Source organism: Triticum dicoccoides, chromosome 1B, assembly GCF_002162155.2.
Source record: "Triticum dicoccoides isolate Atlit2015 ecotype Zavitan chromosome 1B, WEW_v2.0, whole genome shotgun sequence".
NCBI classification, from domain to species: Eukaryota; Viridiplantae; Streptophyta; class Magnoliopsida; order Poales; family Poaceae; genus Triticum; species Triticum dicoccoides.
Window position 1 is genome coordinate 59836199 of NC_041381.1, and position 21494 is coordinate 59857692.

Here is a 21494-nt window from a genome sequence, read left to right on the forward strand (position 1 = left end):
CAATGATGACAATCCTTCTGCTGCAAGTAAAAATAGATATGGCGGAATGGGATTTCTTTGACGAATTCCATGGGTGGGTTTAAAATCCTCAAGCTGGTCGCCTGTAATAAATTAAAAAGAACTGAAAATGAAACAGTTTGTTCGTACACACTTCATCATCGATGAAATCCAAAACGCAGCCCACATAACCAAAACAGAGGCCGATATAATAAACAGGACAAACACCACAAGCCGGACGCGAAACGGGCCGACGAAAGAACACACCGACGCGAAACACACACGACGCGGGGCACAGCGAGCGCACAGTTCTGCACGAAATTTTCAGACCGTGTAGGCGGCGGCGGCGGTGGGCCGGACCTAGGGCGACGAGTCGACGACGGCGGTGGCGGCGGCGACCCAGGTAGCTCCTCCCTCATCTGTCTCATCCCTCTCCCTCTCTCCTCCGACCTCCCGTTTGTCCCGCGCTCTCGCTTCTGCAGCGGCGCGCGGCGGCCCGTGGGCCCGTGGTGCGGCGGCGGCCTGAGCACGAGGGGACGCCGACGCGGTTGACTGCAGGAGCACGGTGCTAACTCCTCCTCCTCCTCTCGCTCAATTGCAGAGAGGAATTTCATTCGGGTGTTATATCGGGGGCGAAGGGTTGAGCAGGGCGCCGAGCGGCCGCCTGGCCTGACCATCCCACGCGAGGAAGCCAGCGCCGGCAGCTCCGCGCGAGGAAGACGACGCCGGCCTTAGAGGCGGAGCGCCCGTCTCGCCGGCGACGACCGCGACCATGTAATCCCCGCATCCCCGTTTTCCGCACCCACTCTTGCGTCCATCTGGCTAGTGTTTCTCGGGACTGACCCTCATCCCTGCCGCCCCTCCTTGCAGGGCATTCGCGGGCCTGGAGCTGCGGTACCCCAGGGCGCTCGACCCCCGCCCAAGCTGGACGCTGGGCGATGTCCTCACCGACGCACTCGAAGCCAGCCGCCGCTCCGCGCCGCCCACGCCCCTCAAGCAGCCGCCGGAGTGGTATCTCGCGTCACTCTCGCAGTTTACGCTTGGTTGATTTGCGGATGCATATTTGACTGTACTTGTTTTTTTGTTTTTATTTATTTATTGTTAGGGCTAGCGGTGGCAACATGAGGGAGGAAGACCACTCGGAAGAGGAAGACGATACCAGTGATGAGGATGCCGGGGCTCTTGCGACCACCGGGGCAAGGTTCTCATGCAATGATCTCGAATCCGGGTGAGAGTTTGGTACTGCAATTTGGTTCCTGCAGTCAGTTGCATTTTTCTTGTGAAATTAACACAATGTAGTTTGTCAATATCACCTGAATTGGATCATTTGACAGTTCATAAGCGTTAGCTCAACGAAAAAGGAAGACATTTGGAATTTTGAGTGCCATCCTAGCTGTATGCTTGTAAGGAAGATAGCCTTTGGTCCTAGGGACAATCTGCAAAGGATAGCGATACCATCAAGCCATTAACTGTGCCTACTGCATTCCTGTTTCTCTGCAGAACTGTAGAAGTCTGCATTATGAGTTTAGGCATGTCAATTTTTTAAGGCTCCGTTTGACATTGGGGTGGATCGGATTATGGTACCCTCGTCGCATTGAACTGCTTTTGGAAATTGAGTGTTCCGCTACCTGCTTATCTTTTAATCAGTTAATAGCTTTTCATTGCGGAACACATAAGAGGAAATGTGAGAGGACAATCATCAGTCAGCCCAATTCATGATTTGTTTTTTGTAACAGCTTAAAAAATAACCACATCCGATTTCGTTTATTTTTTGTGGGGACACATCACAGTTCATTAACCACATACTGATGCTAAGTTATACCATTTATTTATTCCTAGCAGATTTGAAGATTCTGGAGATGAAATAAATTGCAGCAGTACACCATATCACCTGATGGAGAAAAGGAGCCTAGAGAAGAGCATTCTGCTTGAGCTGGAACTTGAGCATCATCTGAAAATTCAAGTGTGTACTACTTTGTTGTTCCTCTTTAATAAGCACAGTATGCTAGTGATGGTTTAATGATTTTCCTTTGATGTATCAGTAATAAACCATTAATTTTTGCCATTTGCACCCATTGCAATTTAGAGTAACTATTAGACTATTAGTTATACCGCGTTCACTGTCTTTTCCTGTAAAGGATTGTGCATCACGACGACCTTTTAAGTGCTCCGGGCATGTGGATATTGCGCACTATCTTCTTGTCTGGCTTACAGTCTCAATATCTAGATGGAGCTTACTGGTTGATTTTATGCTTACTAGACATGCCATACTGATATTGATAGAACACACCTCAAGATTTTGAACATAATTTGCATATATGGTACTAAAAGAAAAGAAAGTTACTTTCGTTAGTTGGCAACTTGATGTTGAAATTTTCAAATACACAAATTTTTTGCACAATGAATATTACGACCCATGAAGCGAAATAATGGGGACCCCAAAGAACCAAATTTCTTATTATTGCATCCCGGGACTCATTTATTCTCCATACACTTATCGGCTTTTCGTTTGTGTATTTTTTTTTTTGCATCTTGGATTTATAGCTGATTTGTGGAGTATGGGTTCCTCCAGGAATTTTAACAATACTGCCGTTTCTTAAGCTACAACTCATTTAATGTGATAACAGGACAGAAAGTAAAAAAATATCATTGTACTAGACATGTATATCTGCGATGACAATTTCCTTTGTGGATCAAACAATACTCATCATGCAATTTGTTGAATTTAATTATTTAATGGTGTCATTGGCTTGCTTTGGCCACAGTGTATACAGCCTTAATTGATACGGAGTACTTTTAGTTTTTTGTTTTCTTCACTCATGATGTTTGATCTTCAGGAGGAAGTTAGAAGTAAGCTATCTTCATTGGAGGTATGCCATCAAAATGAAATCCAGAGAACAATTTCTGCATTTGCCCGACTTCAGAAATATGCAGAATCACGAAAAGAGGTAGATAGAAGGCTGGATGTCCAGTTCCACAGAAAAATGTATGTACTAACTTATTTATTTGTAATGCTTCTAAAACTATACTGCGATATTTTTAGAAATTTCAGAGAAATTTATATTTCATTGAATCACTTAAAGATACAAAGAGAGTTCTCATACTAGTCCAATATTAATTCATGATAACTGTTGTGTCGCGGGAGAGACATACCCGTGGTTCTCTTGATGGGTATGGCGGCTGGGGCGAATGGTTGTGTGTTGTGCTGCCTCTCAGACACTGGCAACCTCTTATGCACAACTACTACAACTACTAGACACATCTCCGTTAGATTGATCGGACGACTGATGACTAATGCCAGTCTGCCGCTACTCTATTAGTCTAATACTCCCTCCGTCCGGAATTACTTGGCGCGGAAATGGATGTATCTAGACATATTTTAGTTCCAGATACATCCATTTTTATCCGTTTCTGCGACAAGTAATTCGGGACGGAGGGAGTACTATGTTTAGTGATTCTTCCACCATATACAACATCCCTGATCATAATTTGTTGAAGTTTGCTACTTAGGAGTAAAATAATAATTGAAGTTTTAGGTTTCAGCATTCAAATGCGAACTGCACTAGTTTGTAATGGGTTTGCCTTTTCTTGCTTACTGGTTTAGCTCTGGCATGCATATAATTTATCGGTATACTCTATGCTAGTATGCTTGTAAGTGCGAGTTTAGTTAAATGTTGAAAACAATATTTGGTCGTGTGATCTGTCCGCTTTGGTACCATATATCCATCTTAGCATCCTAAGGGATCTTCTATTGGGGCTTTGATATGATAATGTCTTTTTCGTAACAAGTGTCTCCTTCAAAATTCCATTTGCCTTCTTGTTTTAGGAGTAGATTCTGTTATATCTGTTGTATGATTAATTGTTTATTAATTTTGTAACTCTGCGCATTGTCATTACAATATCTGACAACTGTACCATTTAAAGCCTAACATTCCAATTCATTCTTCAGAGTTCCATTTTTTTCAGAAACGTTGTTTGGTAGAGATTGTGGGTAGATTATCTTCTGATTCACATGATATATGTTGCACAGTTTTGTAAAACTTTTAGCCTATAACACTGTTTTGTTATACTCAGTATCATGTTACCTTATTGCTTCTTGTAGTGCAGAAGTACTTGATAAACACTTGTCTTTGGTACAAAGGGATCATGAACAGAAATCCCAGATTGTGGAACGTAGAATAAGAGATGATGCAGCTGTTGAAGAAGCTAAAAAAAAGGATCAATCTATGAAGGAAGAAAAAGTAAATCAGGAAAGGACTAGAAAAGAAGCAGAGGTTTGTTTGCTCGAATTTGTTGTTCACTTAATCTGTTTCTATACAATTTGTGGTATTTGGGGCCTTAATCCATTTCTGTAACATTTGGTGTGTTGTTTTGTATCGATCAAAGTAGACTGTTGAGTTTCATCAGGTTTTGTTGCATCTAATATTTTGTTGGTTGTTACTTCTTTCCTCCCTTTTCTTATTCTATTTTTTCTCAGATTTTTTGTACTAGCAATTGTTATTTCAGGAAACATTTTTTCTTCATTTTTTCTTATTCTATTTTTTCTCAGAACAGTGTTTTGCATGCAACAACGGTGAACAGCATTGGAGTCAAATCAGAATTACCAGGTGTGTTTGACTTCTATAGAACTGACTTGCAATACTTTTAAAGCTACCTCTAAACTCCTGTACCTATGTTTTTCATCCTCTTAATGAAAAGCTGTGCAAATGCTTGTTTGCACGTTCTCTAACTCGACAATTTTATGTCGTTTTCTATACTTCAAGAGTGCTGGCACAAGTTATTAAAGCGGATTTTCTCAAACCGGATCAATTACACCCAATGTCTCTCCCGTTCGTCCATTTCAAAAGTTGCGAAATATGTTGATTTTTTTCATGAATGTTCATCTGGACATAGCATGTACACTTGCAATCTGATACAAAATTAACAAACTAGTACAAGGTTGAGTAGTTAGTATGCTATCCAAAGATGCAAAATTTATCTATTGTGTGTTTTGTGGATGGAGTCATATTTTCACCAAATTTTGCAAGTATACATATACTACCATGTTCAATAACATCCATGCGTTTTTCAAATTATTTCGCAACCTGGGTGGAGATATACATTTTTGCAGAAGCTATTTCTTATATTCTTCAGAAATTGCCAATGGGCCAGCTTGTATTGTTAAATTTCGAGGAAGTGACGGGAGCAGTACAATAGCTTGCAAAATGCTCGTTCAGTACCCTAAACTTGGCTTCTGGGGGCACTTATGGCCCAAACTATGCCATGATGCTGTATTACTACCGACGTGGCCTTCCCACGTGGAAAGTGCGCGGGCAGTCTCACGTGCGCTGATCATGATGAGCCCACGCGGCTCCTGGCCTCCATATGTTTTGCAGCCCCCCTGGAACTTTGGAATCCTCATAATCGCTTCCCTGTATCCAATTGATTGACATATTCAAGGAAGGAAGTGATAGTGATATGGCGTGCCGTGTGCGCTCCCTCAAGCCAAGTACAGGCTGCCAGATGAGCGTTTTGTGGGATGTTGGAGTCTAAAGTGCTCCAGCAAGCCAAGTTGTTTTACTGCAGGCATTATTTACTCTTTAAATTCTGTGCGTTGGATTCTAGGAACCATGCCAAGGATTGTGCAGTGCTTGCATGATGAAACACATATTGTGCACTTTAAGCACACACAGGGAAATAGAACTTTGGTATTTCACCTTCATTATTCATCAAAAATTTCATGTTTGTATCAAGTATTGCTATTGCTATCTATATGAGTTGTTGGTTCCCAACTACTACACCCGTCTCGAAATATAAGATGTTCTTGTAGGCTAAACTAGCCTTAAAAAACGTCTTATATTTTGAGATGGAGGTACAACATTGTTATTGCTCCTGTTTTTAATATAAACTTGGGCTGAGGTGTTCTTGCTTGTTCAAGTTTTTTCTATCTGTTGTAGCTTGATTTATAGGGGTGGCGGTAAATTAATTAATTGTCTCATTAATACCAGGAATCAAAGTTTTTGCTGATAGTATCGCATTAGAAGCGGAATCGCGGAGGCGCGCATTACATGATCAAGTGCCTTCAAATATTTACCTAAGCAAGGTCTTACTTTTCTCTGAAAGATCTCGGTCTTCAATTGCATTTTTGAACAACTTGCTGCAAATCGTTGATATGATAATTCATATCTGTCAACCCTTTCCCAATTTCGATTTTACTGCCAAATGTTAGCCCCTGACTTGTATGTAGCATGCTGTTTACCTGTATGGCTGTATTTGACTGATACCATGTTATATTGTGCAGGAGTATAGCCAATATGGCCGACAAATTGGGAAGTCAATTGGTAAACTTACACCAACTACTGACAGTGTCAAGTGAGTATACAACTAACATTACAATACTTCTTAAATCCTAGAGCTCAGTTCAGATAAGTTCCTGTAAAATACAAGAAAGCTACTATTGTGGTAACTTTGAGCTAATTTGGTAAGGGTTATTGCAAAGTTGAAGAACCATCTACATCGATGCCATATCTTTCTTAAGAAATGACAACCATAATATATGCCATAAGGCATCAAGGTTAAAGTTATTTCCAGTGCTTTGCGGTTGTTGCATATAGTTCCCTCATCCTAATCATTGTGCATAGGTTGCTAAGTGTTAAGATAAACCTGGTAGAGATTGTGGATTCATAATCTTGTGTTACGTGCACCCTTTTGCCATTATAGCTAATGAAGTAGGTGTAGTCTTTCACAAATATTTTCGTATCACTTTGGATTGAAATAGTGGTAACAGCTGTCTCAGACTAATAATATGCAAGCCATAATGCTATTTTGGCTACATTCTGGCTCAGTAATGGCTAATAGCAAGAACTTGTTTCTTCAAGAAAAACACTCATTTCTGTTGTTGGGTGACAGAAAATATCAAATGCAGCAGATATTTACTTATTCATATACTTTAGTTAAATCAAGGGGTAGAACTCCCTCCTGTATAAATCATCACAATGGTTAAATAAATGCCACAACAGATGTGATTCAGTGCTCTCGCCAAAAGTGAAAGGATTGCTATCTATAGAAAATTGAGTGACTGAATCTTGTTCTATTCATTTGAAAGATTATCTATATTGTAGTGATTCCATATGGTTTGGGAAATAGGAAACAGGTTACACATCCATAGGTTCAGTAAAGAAGGAAGGTGTACTATAAGCTGAACAAACACATTCGATTCAACCGGCAGAAGCTGTTTTGTATGACTACATAAGGAACCATGATGCAATCAACATGCCACCGGACTGACCTAGTGATCAAATAAATCCTATCCTACGTAGTACTTCTACAAATTATGTACTGTGGGGGAGATAATAACAACCTGGAACTGAACGTGAGAATAACAGCCATCGGATTGTACTAGTGCGTAAGATTTTGTAGAAGTATTACGTAAGAATAACATTGCTCTAGTAGCAGTTCAAGTTCATGTTTATCCTGCATGCTCCATTTGCTTGCACCATTCAATTACTCAAGTTGTGGATGCATGCTTCTAAGCATCTGGTGCTATCAATTTTAGGAGCACACCTACAAGATTGTTAGTTCTGATTTATCATTCACTTATCTTCTTTTTCTCAATTGGTTATGCACGATAAACACAAATACTCCCTCCGTCCCATAATATAAGAACGTTTTTTAAGCTAACATAGCTTTAAAAACGTTCTTATATTGTGGGACAGAGGGAGTACTAGCTAGTTACCTTTTTGTCCATACTAGTTGTTTAGGTCAATATTTCATCTGAGCTCTTATTTACCTTGAATCCTTACTTATTGTTCCTTGCAGAGCCAGGGCTAGTGAGCTTATTAAAGCTTTAGATGGACAAGATTGTCCTCATCTTATCGCTTGTCGTTTATTTGCAGACAAGGTAGTTACTTTTATCTGCTCCATTTTCTTTTTAGAAGAACATCATGATATATGTCTGGCATATCAAACAAATCCAGGGGCCTATAGCATGATCATGCATTGCATGGCTATTGACTGGATTAGTTCTATATGAGTTAATAAGTATAGTAGAGTTACAAACATAAATCAAATCTTTTACACCTTTATTAATCACGACCATTAGCAACTCCTATTTTTCTCGTATGTACTTTGGCTGGTGCGATGGTGGTGGTGCCTTTTATTTTGGGGAGAAACATGGTATTACTACTTGATTTGTTGTACTTACAGTCTAGATCAAGGGTCTAGATGGTATGTTTTCTCGTGGCTGCTATTTTTTGTTCTGAACAGAGTTAAGCACCCATGTATGATTGGAACTAGTAATTGTGGAAATCTACCCCTTTTTATGTAAAAACCAAGCATACTGACATCCGTTTTAGTCCTTAAACTATGTAGCTATTCCTCCCAGGTGGAACGTTAGCTGATGTGCACACTGATCAAATTACTAGACAGATAAAAAAGAATCTTAGGAAAGATATAGCGGTACTTCATCTGTTATATTTCAGAGCACCCCCACCCCAGAATGCTACCATGCTGTGCAGGGTTTGGAAAATAGTGGGTTGCTGGCTGGTAATCCTGAACGTATCAGTACAGGTTTCCTAGGCTTATTATCTGCTTCAGCCCCTTAATTGCATATTAGTACCTATGGTTCAATCATTTGAATATGAAAATCTCAAGAAAAATTGCACAAAATAAAAAAACCAAACAGTCTCATTTCAGAAACCACCTGCTTTATTTGTGACAACTATGCTCTTCTATTTTCACATAATTAACTTTTCAATATCTCATGGATAAATTCTCAAATTTTCTAGCCTGAAATGGCGCCTTCTTCTTCTTTGAATCATGCAGTTAACTTCATATGTTATATGCATGGCCAGATTATTTTAATAGAAAATATATATTGGCAAAGTTAGGGTTACAGATTAGTATCCTTTCAATTAGGTTGCTTGAGAACTAAGCAAGCTTCCCTATATAGTCAGGGGTGCGTATACATCTATGATCAAGCAATCAATTAGTAACCTAGTGTTTACCTAATTTCTTTCCCCCCTCCCCTGCTACCCTACTTATGCTGTAATGATGGTGCCTTAACTACTGATGAAATTGTATGCATTTTCTTACTTTACAAAATTGTGTATTTGAAACCACAATCATGAATTATTCGCAAAAAAGGAAGACCACAATCGTGCAAGTTTTGTGTAGGAAACATGGAGTTATGAATGGGGATGAATTCCTTTAACTCAACAATGTATCTTCTAGTATTATTACATGCTCTGTGGTATCGCTTATGACACACGTGGGATATAAAGAGCATTTTGAATAGTTTTTTTTCCGAGAAAACGCAAAAGCTTTGCGTTTCTTTTCATTTTGAATAGTATGGGCCTACATATTTATACGAGTAACAGAGCAAGTGAGGATAATGAGTTAATGACATTCATTTAGTTTAAATTTAAAAGATATTTTACTACCAAGAATACGTGCTATCTACTCCCTCCGTTCCTAAATATTTGTCTTTCTAAACATTTCAAATGGCTACTACATACGGATGTATGTAGACATATTTTAGAGTGTAGATTCACTTATTTTGCTCCGTATGTAGTCACTTATTGAAATATCTAGAAAGACAAATATTTAGGAACGGAGGGAGTAATTGCTAATATGATCTTAAGGGTGTTCTGGCATTCCTGATTAAGATTTTTTCTGGCCTTCTACTAGATTTTAGATTCCTATACACTGTTATTCATTTTCTCACATATTGAACTTCTACTTAATACATTCCCTCAAAAGAAAAAAACTTATACTTGATACATTTTCATACATATTGAACTTCTACTTAATTTGCGTGATATTGCTTTGCAGATGATTTCAATAGTCAAGAGTCGAAATGCAAAGGACAAAACCTTTGGACCGTTAGCCTTTGCTTGTGGCTATGTAATGCTACTAGTCACTAATCAGGTATAGTATGTTTTTATGTTTTTTATAGAGTGTTATTACGCATTAGGTACTACTGAGTAAATTGATCCCTACAATTTGTAATTTGTTGGTGTTAATTCAATATGTAACAGCTAAAATTACTATATACTCCTTCCTTCCCAACATAAGTGTCTTAACTTTAGTACAACTTATTTTGAGACCAAGGAAGTAGTTAATAAAGTTGAGAATTCTGTTAGCTTTCTCTGGTAGACATAACATATCTTTGACATCCTGGAGGGCACATGTGGACATCCTGCAGTCTTGTTTACCGGTACTTACTGTGAACTTGTGATTACTTAAAATAGCCGCAGCGAAAATATAGTTTGCTTACATGACATATCAGCTTGAACTCTGGGGAACTGATGTCTGACAAAGAATATTTTTATATAATTTATGCTAAACTTAAATGGTCTCTATGAGGCCTTGTATAATGCTAGGTGCTTATGGAGATGCTTAGAAAAAATAAACCAGGTTTTTCTGAAGCACTAGTGTTTATTATACAGGAGAGACGCCTGATTAAGCGTCTGCCCTGTACAAATAAGCACCGGTGCTTAAGGAAAACCTGTTTTATTTCTCCAAGGACCTCTCTTAAGCACCTTGCATTGTACAAGGCCTGAGTAGCTCAGATATAGAAGTGCCACTTGGTGCTGATAAACAGGGGCGGAGCCAGGATTTAGACTTGAGGGGGGCGAAGACATCACACGTTACAATATACTAGGTCTTGGTATAGATAGCGTATTGATAACCAAGCATATGCTTTGGCAATAATAATACATTTATTTTCACTTAATCTCTATGATGACCATTGTCGGATTTTGGGGTTCGGCAACCCTTGAGAGGTTCGAACTTTGGGGTGCGTGCGGAGATCTCAACCTGCCCGGCCTGCCTACTCGCGATCCTCCTAGGCCTAACGCGTCGAGCTCAAAGAGACACAAAGACACAGAGATTTATACTGGTTCGGGCCACCGTTGTGGTGTAACGCCCTAATCCAATGTGGTGTGGTGGATTGCCTCGAAGGGCTATGGATGAGCAAGTATAGTGGATGAACAAGCCTCCGGAGGAGAGGTGTTCTTGAGCTAGTGTGGTGCTCTATGTTTTTAAGGCGTCTGTAAGGCGACGCCTAGGCGTCGAGGCGCTCCCCCAGTGCTTTGCAAATATGCCCTCTTTAGGCGCCTAGGCGTCACCTAGGCGTCGAGGCGCCCCCCCAGCGCCTTAAAGCGAAGCGTCGCCTTAAAAACATAGGTGGTGCTCTCCTTGTTCTGATTTCGGTCCCCTCCTATGGTGGTGGCTAGTCCTATTTGTAGTGGCCTTAGTCCTCTTCCTAAATATGAGCGGGAAGGGATCCCACAACGACGGGATTTGAAAGGGGACAAGTAGTACAGTCTATCCTGACAAAAGTAGTCTTCGCCTGCGAAAAGCCTCTGGTCGTGACGCTGCGGTGGGCTCGTCGATGACCTCCATCCTGCCGTCCTGACGGTCTTGGTCTTGTTGCACCGGAGTGGAAACCTTTGGCTGATTCCTTGGGACTTTGCGCCTGTGGCTTGCCTCCTTTGCACCGAAGAGGAAACCTGCGCTCTGCATCCGTCTGGCGCCCGCCTGGCCTTGGTCGTCATGGCTCACGTCAGCTGAGCCTCATGAGGTAGCTTGCATAGAACTCTTCGCCCCTCAGGAGCCCTCCTGAGGAGGCTGCTTCCTTCGGGGCTCTTGGCGTCGTCCGCCTCGTGAGGCTTGGCCCCTCGCGAGGGTCTTGTGGTGTTGGTGTTGATGCCGGGCCGTACCAGGCCGTCGATGGAGCCACGTGGTGGGCTGCAGGCAAGCAGGGCTGGATACCCCCATATCCAGGACGCCGACAGTAGCCCCCGGGCCCAAGGAACGCTCGGACTTGGCTTCCAGGCAAAACCAAAGGGCAAGGGTGGAGCGCCGCGGGCCCTATCAGCTTGCGGCCTTGATGACGCGTGGCGATTGATTGGACGTGGGCGACTCCGTTTCCCCACGCTGCCTCGGCAACCGCTCCTGTCTGACAAAAGGGGTGTTGCCTACCGCCAGGCTTTCATTGCTCCTTCGTCTTGCTCCAGATCTCCTTCTCCTCGGCGGAAGAACTCACCAGATCTGTCGATTCTCCCCCAAATCTCCTGCTCAATGGCCGCTGAGAAAACCACAACCCCGCCTCGGCTGCCGCTCCGCCTGGTACGAGCCGTTGTTGCTGCCGCCCTGCGTGGCCGGGGATAACCTCCAGAGCACGCTCCTCCTGACGGCGAGCGACAACGAGTGGAAGGAGACGGCGCTCCGGGTCACTACCGCCGCACCGGAGCCCGCGGGCAGCACTTTCTTCCCCTTCTTTATGCACAACGTCTACTCGGGCCTGGTGCCCCATTCTCCCGCTTCTTCTTCGTTGTCCTTCACCACTATGGCCTCCACGCGCTCCACATCCATGCCAACTCCATCCTCCTCCTGTCCATCTTCGCATTCTACTGTGAGGCGTTCGTGGGGGTGATGCCCTCCGTCGACCTGCTTCGCCACTTCTTCTACCTCCGCATGACTGGCGACAACCCAGTTGGGTGCATTGGCTTCGTCACGGCGCGGGGTGGTAACGCAATCTCCCATGCCGGGAAGGTGGAGGATGCCGTGAAGAAGTGGGTCTTGATGGATGCCAAGTGCTCCCAGAGCTCACTGAAGCTGCCGACCGCGTTCCCCGTCTCCGATAAGGTGTGGCGCTCTGAGAAGATCAATGACCCTTTCCTGACGAAGTTTGTGAAGAAGATGGAGAAGGACCTGAAGAGCCAGAAGCTGATGGGGGCCATGTTCATCAAGGAGTTCCTGAGGCAGCGTATTGCACCGCTCCAGGACCACTCCCGCCCCCTGTGGAAGCTTGGTGGGGATGACGACGAAATCTGCCTGCGCCGAGACGCCCTTCCCAAGGAGGAGATGAGCAAGGTGCTGCTCTACCTGACGAGGAAGGACCTGACGAGGAAGGATGACGTCGAGGAGGTCGTCGCGGCCATGCCGGTCTTCGACGAGTTTGGGCTTGCGCGGCCAGGGCCTCCTCCGCAGCCTACTGCCTTGGTGCACTTGTCCTCCGATGATCGCTCCTTCGAGGCCACCGCGGACGAGATGGTGGAGGAATCCTCCGCCCCGCAGCAAAGGGAGCTCCTCGGCGACTTCCCTGACAACGATGACGATGAACCTTCGGTGGTGGAGGTGCCGCGCCCTACCGGAGTTACCACGAGATCTGGGGTGTCCTCTTCGAAACAGCCCAAGCAAGTGGCCACGAAGAAGGGCAGGACTGCGCTGATTCCTCCGGGCGGTGCTCCACCTTCGCCGACGACGTCCCGAGCAGCACCAACCGCAAGCTCTCCCGCTCCCAAAAGCTTTGCGCCAACTGCTCCACCCCAGCGCCCGCTGCTGAGCATGAAGAGGAGCTATGCCTTCGCGGGCCAGTAAGTTTTTTCCTTAATCTTGTTTGTTGATCCTTGGAGCGATACTTAGCATCTTCGCCAGTCGTTAGGCAGCAGTCGTCGAAGAAGCAGAAAGAGGGCCCGGAGGGTGCCATGGCCGCAGGCGCTGAAGAGGCTGTTGCGACCCTGGTGAAGGAGAGTGCCACTGCCCCCGTGGCTCCGGAGGTGACGCCGTCCCCGGAGGACGTGAACGCCCGCCCTCAGGAGGTGCCGGTGCCCCCAGTAGGCCTGACTCCTCCGGCGCCCAGCCTGGCCACGACTGCCGAGGCCAACCAGCGTCCGGAGCCCTCAGTCCTTCCTGAGGCTGAGGTTTCTTCTGCCTTGGCGCCGAGGGCGTTTCCTCCCTTGCCCAGCGCGTGGTTGAGTCATGGTGCTCCTGCTCCCTCCGGGACCCTGGAAGAGGCAAGGGCGACGCTGGACCTCCTCTAGGGTGAGCTTCAGGGCTCGGATCATCGTTCGTCGCAGGGATGCCTGGGGCTGATCTCTGGTTGGCTCAAGGCTGATGCGTCTGTTCGCACGGCCTGGGGTTCTGCGGAGGAAGCCCAGAAGGCGCTCGGGGTGGCCGCCACGGCGCGCGACCTGGCGCGGCAGGAGGCCACAGAAGCTGAGGATCGGTGCCGCGCGGCCGAGGCTGATCTGAAGATTCTCCAGGACTGGCAGGCCGCCTAGGCCAGCCAGCTCCAGCAGCGTGAGGAGAAGCTGAAGGCCCAGGAAGCTGCCGTCGCCGACCGAGACGCTGAGTTGAAGAAGGCGGCCTTAGAGCAGGCTGGGGAGCGCGACCGCCTGACGAAGCTGAAGGAGGCGGCGAAGGCAGCCCAAGCGGCCCTCGCCAAGGCCAAGAAGGTGGCCGCCATGGAGTGCAGCACTCTTATCTCCCTCGAGGCGTGTTTCCACAAGGCCCAGAAGGCGCTCTTTGGAGGTGATCCCTCGAAGAAGGCGGTGGTGATGACCCCGAAAGAGAGCCCTGCTGCTCTGCTTCCTGAAGTCGTGGCGGTGCTCGAAGATGCTGTCGACGGGTTTGCCTCCTTGGTGGAAAGCGAGGCGCGCTCACTTTCTTCCTTGGCTCTGACGTGCGTCTTCAGCCATCTTTATCTCCGGGACGCCAACTTCGACCTCTCCTCCTTGCTCCGGTGGACTCCGACTCCTAGGATGCTGCTGCTGCCGTCGTGAAGAGCTTCGTGGACGCCATGCTGAGCAAGTTCCTGGTCGTTGGCCCTCCGACTGAAGCCGGTGGAATGGGCGACGTGCCTGGCGATGAGGCTCTGCTGGCGGGCGGTGGTGATGCCCAAGTCTGAAGAGGTGGCCGGGCGATTATGCTTTTCCTTGTTTGTCCCGTATCATGCAACATGCCTGGGGGAGGCGTTTAAAACTATTTGCTTGGGACAATATGTCTTGTAATAACTAGATTATGCTGCTTCAACTTTTCCGTTTGCTTCGTTGTTCTACGTTGGCAGAGCCCGGCCCCGCGCATACCTCAGCCGCCGTTGGGTCGTCCGGATCACCAAGACGAGCCCAAGGGGTGAGGGGCTACGTGACCAGTTAGGCTCCTGAGATGCGATGCTCAGGAGTCCCCCTTGACATGCGAACAACTTAGGAAAAGGTGAAGGGGCAAGCCTTGGTGTTCTGCGTCGGCAGGGCCCGGCCCCGCGCATGCCTTAGCCGTCGTTGAGTCGTTCGGATCACCAGGACGAGTCCAAGAGGTGAGGGGCTACGTGACCAGTTAAGCTCCTGAGACGCGATGCTCAGGAGTCCCCCTTGACGTGCGAACGGCTTGAAAAAGGGTGACAGCCAGGCCTTGGCGTTCTGCACCGGCACGGCCCGGCCCTACGCATGCCTCAGCCGTCGTTGAGTCGTCCGGATCACCAGGACGAGCCCAAGAGGTGAGGGGCTACGTGATCGGTTAGGCTCCTGAGACGCGATGCTCAGGAGTCTCCCTTGACGTATGAACAGACCATCCTACCTTTTCCTCGCCGAGCTCTCGCTTGGGAGGGGTGCGCGAAGACCAGGCCCGTGAGGCCTGGCGAGGTGGGGTACGCCAGGCGTGACCTGAGCGTAGCCCCCGTGCCCAGCCCCCTCGCGCTACCTTCCCGAGGGAGAGCAGCGCGGTGAGGCTAGTCACTGAGCCCGGAGACTCCCTGAGGTTACTGCGGCCGTGAGGCCACCCCCAGTTGTTTATCACTAGCGCGGAGCATAGTGCTTCCCCTCTTGCACGGGCATAGCCGCTCCTCGGCAGTGTCGATGGCCAGCGCGGAGCATGGTACTTCCACTGGAGCGTGGGAGGGGGGCATAGCCGCTCCTCGGCAGTGTCGATGGCCAGCGCGGAGCATGGTACTTCCACTGGTGCGTGGGAGGGGGCTCCCTCTGAGGAGAGCCCTCGGGGCGTGTACAGCCCCGCCCTGACACGTGGCTTGCACGTCAGGGCTGCAGGAGGTGTATACGGGCACCCGTAAGCCAGCGCGGGACTCATGAGGCCCTACCTCAAGGCGGGTTGCGCCTGGTCTTGATTGGAGGTGCTTAAATTGGTCCTGCGAGATGGTTAGGCAGCCTGCGCCGAATGAGTTTCCTGAGGTTATTGCATGAGAAGGCCAGACACCAATGACCCCGGGAGGTGACGTGAACGGGGCCGGCCCGCCAGACAGAGCTCAGCCGCTGGATTTATCGATGTTGCAGGGACGGACCCGAGCACAGACGCCGTGCCCAGTCTTCTCGTGCAACGATCCTAAAGCCGTTCCTCATGAGTCGCTCCGGCGCCGAGCCTCAGGAGACTCGGAGGGAAGCGGCTGCGCATCTCCTCCCAGGAAGAGACCGACCCCTCGGTCAGGTTCAGGAGCCAAGAACGCGCGCCATCCTTGAGGGCCATCGGGAACCAGTTTGCCATGATCTTCTCGTCGCCGTTGGCCGCCTCGATGCTTAGCTCATAGAGCTGCAAGAACTCGGCGGGGTCTGCAGTGCCGTCGTAGCGCGGAGGTAGGTCGGGCTTGAACTTGCTTGGCCAGACGACGTTGCGGAGCTCCGGAGTGAACGCGCGGCATCGTGCCGTTGTCACCGGAGGTCGTCGAGGGGGTGGAACGTGGTCCTGGTGCCCGCGCACCGCCACCTCATGTGGCGGCACGCGAGCCTGGTGCTGGGGCGCTGGAAGCACGCGCGCTTCCCCATGTGGGCGCTGCACCACCTGGCAGCTCACGTCATCCCGAGCCGGCGCCGAACGCTGCAGGTCGCGCCGTGGAGCCATACGCCTTGGCTCGATGATGGCACCGCGGGTCGGAGGTGGTGCAGGAGCCCCGTGCGCCACGTCGCTCGCTGCAGGTGGTTGCTGAGGCAGCGAGCGAGCTGGCCCGTCGGAGCCCCCGTGCACGACGCAAGTTGATTATCTCATCCGAGTTGACCTTTTTAGGTATTTATTTCCAACAGTAACAATAATGTGATGCATATTTCTTTTAGAAAAATAAACACACACTAATTATCAGTAAATTAGTAGATCGTTGTATAGGATAGTGTACAAATTAACCTTGTATACTGTAATTCTGGAAACAACTAAATAGTGGTACTACTAGTGGTAGATTGTGTAGACAAATCTGGTTTTAAAATTCAGTGCTTCATCAAGTAAATAGGTATACGTATGGTGATAAAATACCTGATTGGCCGGACAGCCGGCGGGAGTGCAAAATCAACAGAGTTCATGAGCCCTAGCACCACGGCAGAATCACGGCGGTGTCCTGGTTTGGTCGTCCACAGCGCATGCGGACGGGGAGCGGTGGCTAGCCCTAGCAGCGAGGCACAAAGTTACGATCGACTGATTGTTTGGCAGCGCCAGATCGCTATGGTGGAAAAGAACAGGCAGTTTGCAAGCCACGATGGCTTAAGAGTTACTCCCTCCGTTCCAAAATAAATGACCCAACTTTGTATTAAGTTTAATACAAAGTTGGGTCATTTATTTTGAAACGGAGGGAGTACGAGTGTAGGCTCGAAGTGGGCTTGGGCTTATGTAGTTTGCTAGTTCTCTGGGCTTACGCGCCAGGTTGACCTTCAGGTTAAGTCTAATCAGTAACCAACAAGGCCTAATTGCAGCCTAGTACCTCACGTAAATTGCTGAGGGGGGCGAACGGTTGGGGGGTGTCTAGCCCCTGCTCGCCCCCCTGTCTCCGCCCCTGCTGATAAACACAGGGCCACTGTAGATATCCTGCCATAAACATATGCTATCAATCTGTCTGTCTGAAATGCAGTTTTGCGTCCTCATATTGCCATGATGTGTCGTTTCCTATTTCTATGGGTTCAGATGCGTGCAATCAGTTCCATATTCCATCCTTAACTCATCTTTTAACACATTTTTGTAAGAACTACAAGGAAAATCAGACAATTTTTTTTTGTCATGTGGCACATGTGTATGCTCAGGTACCAGATGCAATGGATTATCTTCTAGCCGAGTTCCACAAAGTTTGCATGTACACAGTTCCAAAGCATCTGCATGCTTTAAATGTAAGTCTGCGTATTACTGAACTTTTCAGCATTGTTGTGTTTTCTTATCTTCTTGCTTACATTGAGGTGCTGCTAATAATAATAAGAAATCGGCATGTTTTGATGTTTAGAGTATGTGGCCAACAGATACACCATTTCAATACTCAGATTTTTTTCCCGAGAAAATGCAGGAGAGCTTGCGTTTCATTGCATTGAAAAGAGAGAGTTTGGGTTACAATCCTCCTAGGAGGCAGTTACAATGCGCGTGAGCGAATCAGTGGACATCCCACATTTTGGGGGTGATGGCTCTAAGCCCTAATGCACCGACGCCAGCCCAAAGGGCAGCCTCATCCTTGATCTTCGTGAGCAGATTGTTTACCGATGGGCGTCTTCGGTTGAAGACGCAGTCGTTATGGTGTTTCCAGATCATCCAGGGGACGAGGAGGGTCATCGAGGCGAGGCCCTTGCGCATGGGCTTGGGGGCGTGCTGCCACGCCGATTGCCACCAGTCGTTGAGCGACGTATCATTGTCGGGCGGGGTGCAGGGGATCCTGAGCCAGTGCAGAGCTTCGTGCCAGATCTGCCGGACGCAGGGGCAGGCTAGGAGAAGGTGGTGCACGGCCTCAGGTGCCTGATCACAAAGGGGGCATCGCCCAGGGTGCTGCAGGCTGCGATGGGCAAGGCGGTCCGCAGTCCAACATCAGTCCAGGTGACCGAGCCAGTGAAAGAATGGGCGCGCGGCGGTGCCCAGTTCCTCTAGGTGAGCTTCCATGCGTCACAAATGATGGAGCTATTGAACGTGGCGATGTAAGCCGATTTGGCGGAGTAGGTGCAGCACGCGTCTGGCTCGGCAGAGAGAGTCGTGTGGTCGATCATGTGCTTAAGCTGCAGGTATTGCCCGATTTCATGGATGCCAACCGTGCCATGGATGTCCTGCGCCCATCGGTTGGCTTGGAGCCCTTTGGCGACGGTTCTGAGCTTGCGGCGGCGCTCGGGGATGCATGTGTACAGGAGTGGTATGATCTCGTGGATGGAGCGCCCACCAATCCACCGGTCTTCTCAGAAGAGGACCTGCATGCCATTCCCAACCTCCATGGTGGTCGAGGCGAAAAAGAATGCGCGCTCCTCGGGGGTGAATTGCAAGTCTAGGCCTGCCCATGCTCTGGTGTTGTCCGTGCGGCTGAACCAGAGTCAGCGCGGAGGCGAACAGTGGACACTGCCACGTCAATTGGCAATGGGCCAAAAACAGTTTGACATACAGATTTTTGACTGTGAATGCACCTGATTTATGGTTCGAAAATCTGTACTATTCTGTATTATTTGGGCCCATGTATTTGGATTATCTCATGATTCTGCAATTGTTTAGGCACAAGCACGAAACTCGGATTACTACAGGCTTATTGGCTACCAGGAAGAAGATGAAAAATCTCAGAGCACTGAGTCGTATTTGGTAAATGTTGTTGCGTACGTCAAACTGTATGCTGCCATGATTCAGGTGTGTGACTTTCCTTGTCTAGATATAACCAGTTTGGTAAAAACATCAATTAAGTGTTATTTGAGATTTTTTTTCTGCCTTTTCCCTCCTAACAGATTTTTTCCCTGTTAATTGCAATCCATTTTTTAAAAACTTTAGCGCAGCGATATACACCTCATGTAAAACCCAAGTTACGTTTTGCCATGGTTTGTGCAGTGACAGCATATGATGGACCTTGACAAATTATTGTGTACCATGTTATGCCATCACATTATTAGACTTCTGTTTCAACCAAACTGTTATTTTTGCAACAGAAGAGAATTTTTTTTTTGCGGGAATAGAAGAGAAATATGACCGCCTAACATTATGTACAGACAGAGATCAAGGGTATGCCGCATCCACATGGCTTAGCCGAGGGATGGAAATGGCTCGCGATGTTCCTCAATACTCTCCCAGCCATCACAGCCACTGCTTTTGCCCTTCATGCTTTCCTCAAGGTAGAAACCTGCATCATCATCAGGAGTCTTTGTCCTTTGTGTCTGACTATCTGTGTAGCTAACCAGGACTATTCTTTCTAGATGGCCGGTTTCGCACTATACAAGAAATATGGATCGCAGTTCATGAAGATCCTAGATGTAATATCGCATCGCTTCATACCAGCTCTGAAAGAACAAGGCGTAAAGGTCCAGGCAGAGGCTATCAGCAGCCTGCAGAATTATCTGGACGACAAGGTTTATCTGGAGGAGCCGGAAGGGCGGTACCTCGCCCAGCACCTGCTGTCGCAAGTGTTCATTGAAGATGATCAACACCGGACGGCTACCAGCGGGCGCGCTCCGGTTTCATGGAGGGAGTAAGCTGACGTATGGAGAAGCCCCAAAATAGTCTGAAGATCATCTTAGGTGGTAAATTAGGATGTAGAAGTGCCACTTGGTAGAGGTCACCCGATTTGCTGTAGTGTACGTCTGCACGTACTCCGAGGCAGAGGCATATCTTTGCATATATCAGATTCATGTCAACATTCTTCTGAATGTAATTCATCCGCGTTGACCAAAATCAAGGTGTTGTCAAGTTTGGAATATATTTTATATCTGTGTCCACAGCTTTCGAAGTTTGATATACGTTCAACCGGGTTTAAACATCACGACAACACTAATCAGCTTCTGGTTTTGCACAATCACACGGAGTGGTTTTGTTAAAGGCTTGAATAGCAAGTTAGATAACAATTTTGTCTGGCCTTTTGTCTAATATGAAAATAACTCGGGTACTCCAACACGGACAATGTAGCTGACTTGAAAACTGGCCTCATAGCCGTCATGGGTATGGATATGATGATTCCAATTGCATGACTGTTTACATCACTTTGATACATGATGCAATTACCATCTATACTATGATTATTCATATTTTATCTACCATTTTTCTGAATTAAACTTAATGAAAATAGCTCATATATTCATCAGCTACATCAAATGAATTGTAGTGTCGAACGGTCCCATTTCCGAAAAAAAAGTGTCGAACGGTCATCAGAGCACTGCACAACTCAACAAGACCGTGCACCATTATACTAGTACTTAAGCTTTTCGTAAAAATGAAATATAAAATTCTACTCCCTCCGTTTGGAAATACTTGTCATCAAAATGAATAAAAAGGGATGTATCTAGACGTATTTTAGTTTAAGATACATCTTTTTTTATTCATTTTGATGACAAGTATTTTCAAATGGAGGGAGTAGTACTTAAGTGACCCGTTTTTCTATATTTTTTCTTGATTTTCTAGTTTTTAATGTATTTTTCCCTTAATTTGTTTGACCGAAACGGCCCATAAGGCCGAAAAGTAACATGGGCTTGGAATGGTGTCGGGCTGGGCAACTGGCATGTCGGGCCGATCCCCGTGGCCGACCCCTTTTATAGTCGGGGCGTGCCATCTCGGCCCATGTGGCTAGATTTGGGCACGATCTAAATGCTATATGTCCCCTTGCAAAAAGCACTCTCACATTCTCGACGCTGACAAGTAGCGCACTGCATGTGCATCATTTGTCACAACTTAAGATTTTTTTACTTTTTTTCTCTTAGATTCGTTTATTTAAAACGTTTTATCTCTTGAACTGTGCATTTGAATCCTGAAATATTTTCATCATTGTATTTCTCGTGTCGAGTTCTTTGAAACTAGATCTTATATTAATATGTTTT

The 21494-nt window shown here is 46.9% G+C and overlaps 1 protein-coding gene across 1 annotated transcript; it reads left to right on the plus strand.

The window, feature by feature from the left end:
* Positions 1-259: 259 nt before the first annotated feature.
* LOC119318980 (protein GLE1-like) lies at positions 260-20373 on the plus strand. The gene is made up of 16 exons (XM_037593515.1): positions 260-400; positions 599-771; positions 868-1008; positions 1103-1225; positions 1840-1960; positions 2835-2983; positions 4100-4271; positions 4547-4604; positions 5985-6079; positions 6278-6348; positions 7795-7876; positions 9808-9903; positions 17769-17852; positions 19198-19326; positions 19680-19802; positions 19884-20373. Coding segments are annotated over exons 2-16 (1722 nt in total). The 5' UTR covers positions 260-400; positions 599-769; the 3' UTR covers positions 20160-20373.
* The last annotated feature ends 1121 nt before the right edge of the window (positions 20374-21494 follow it).

Excerpts from the sequence above, each read along its gene's own strand:
- LOC119318980 (XM_037593515.1), top strand. Across the intron at positions 1,226-1,839 it reads TGCAATGATCTCGAATCCGG|ATTTGAAGATTCTGGAGATG; the intron begins GTGAGAGTTTGG and ends TATTCCTAGCAG. Across the intron at positions 19,803-19,883 it reads CCCTTCATGCTTTCCTCAAG|ATGGCCGGTTTCGCACTATA; the intron begins GTAGAAACCTGC and ends TATTCTTTCTAG.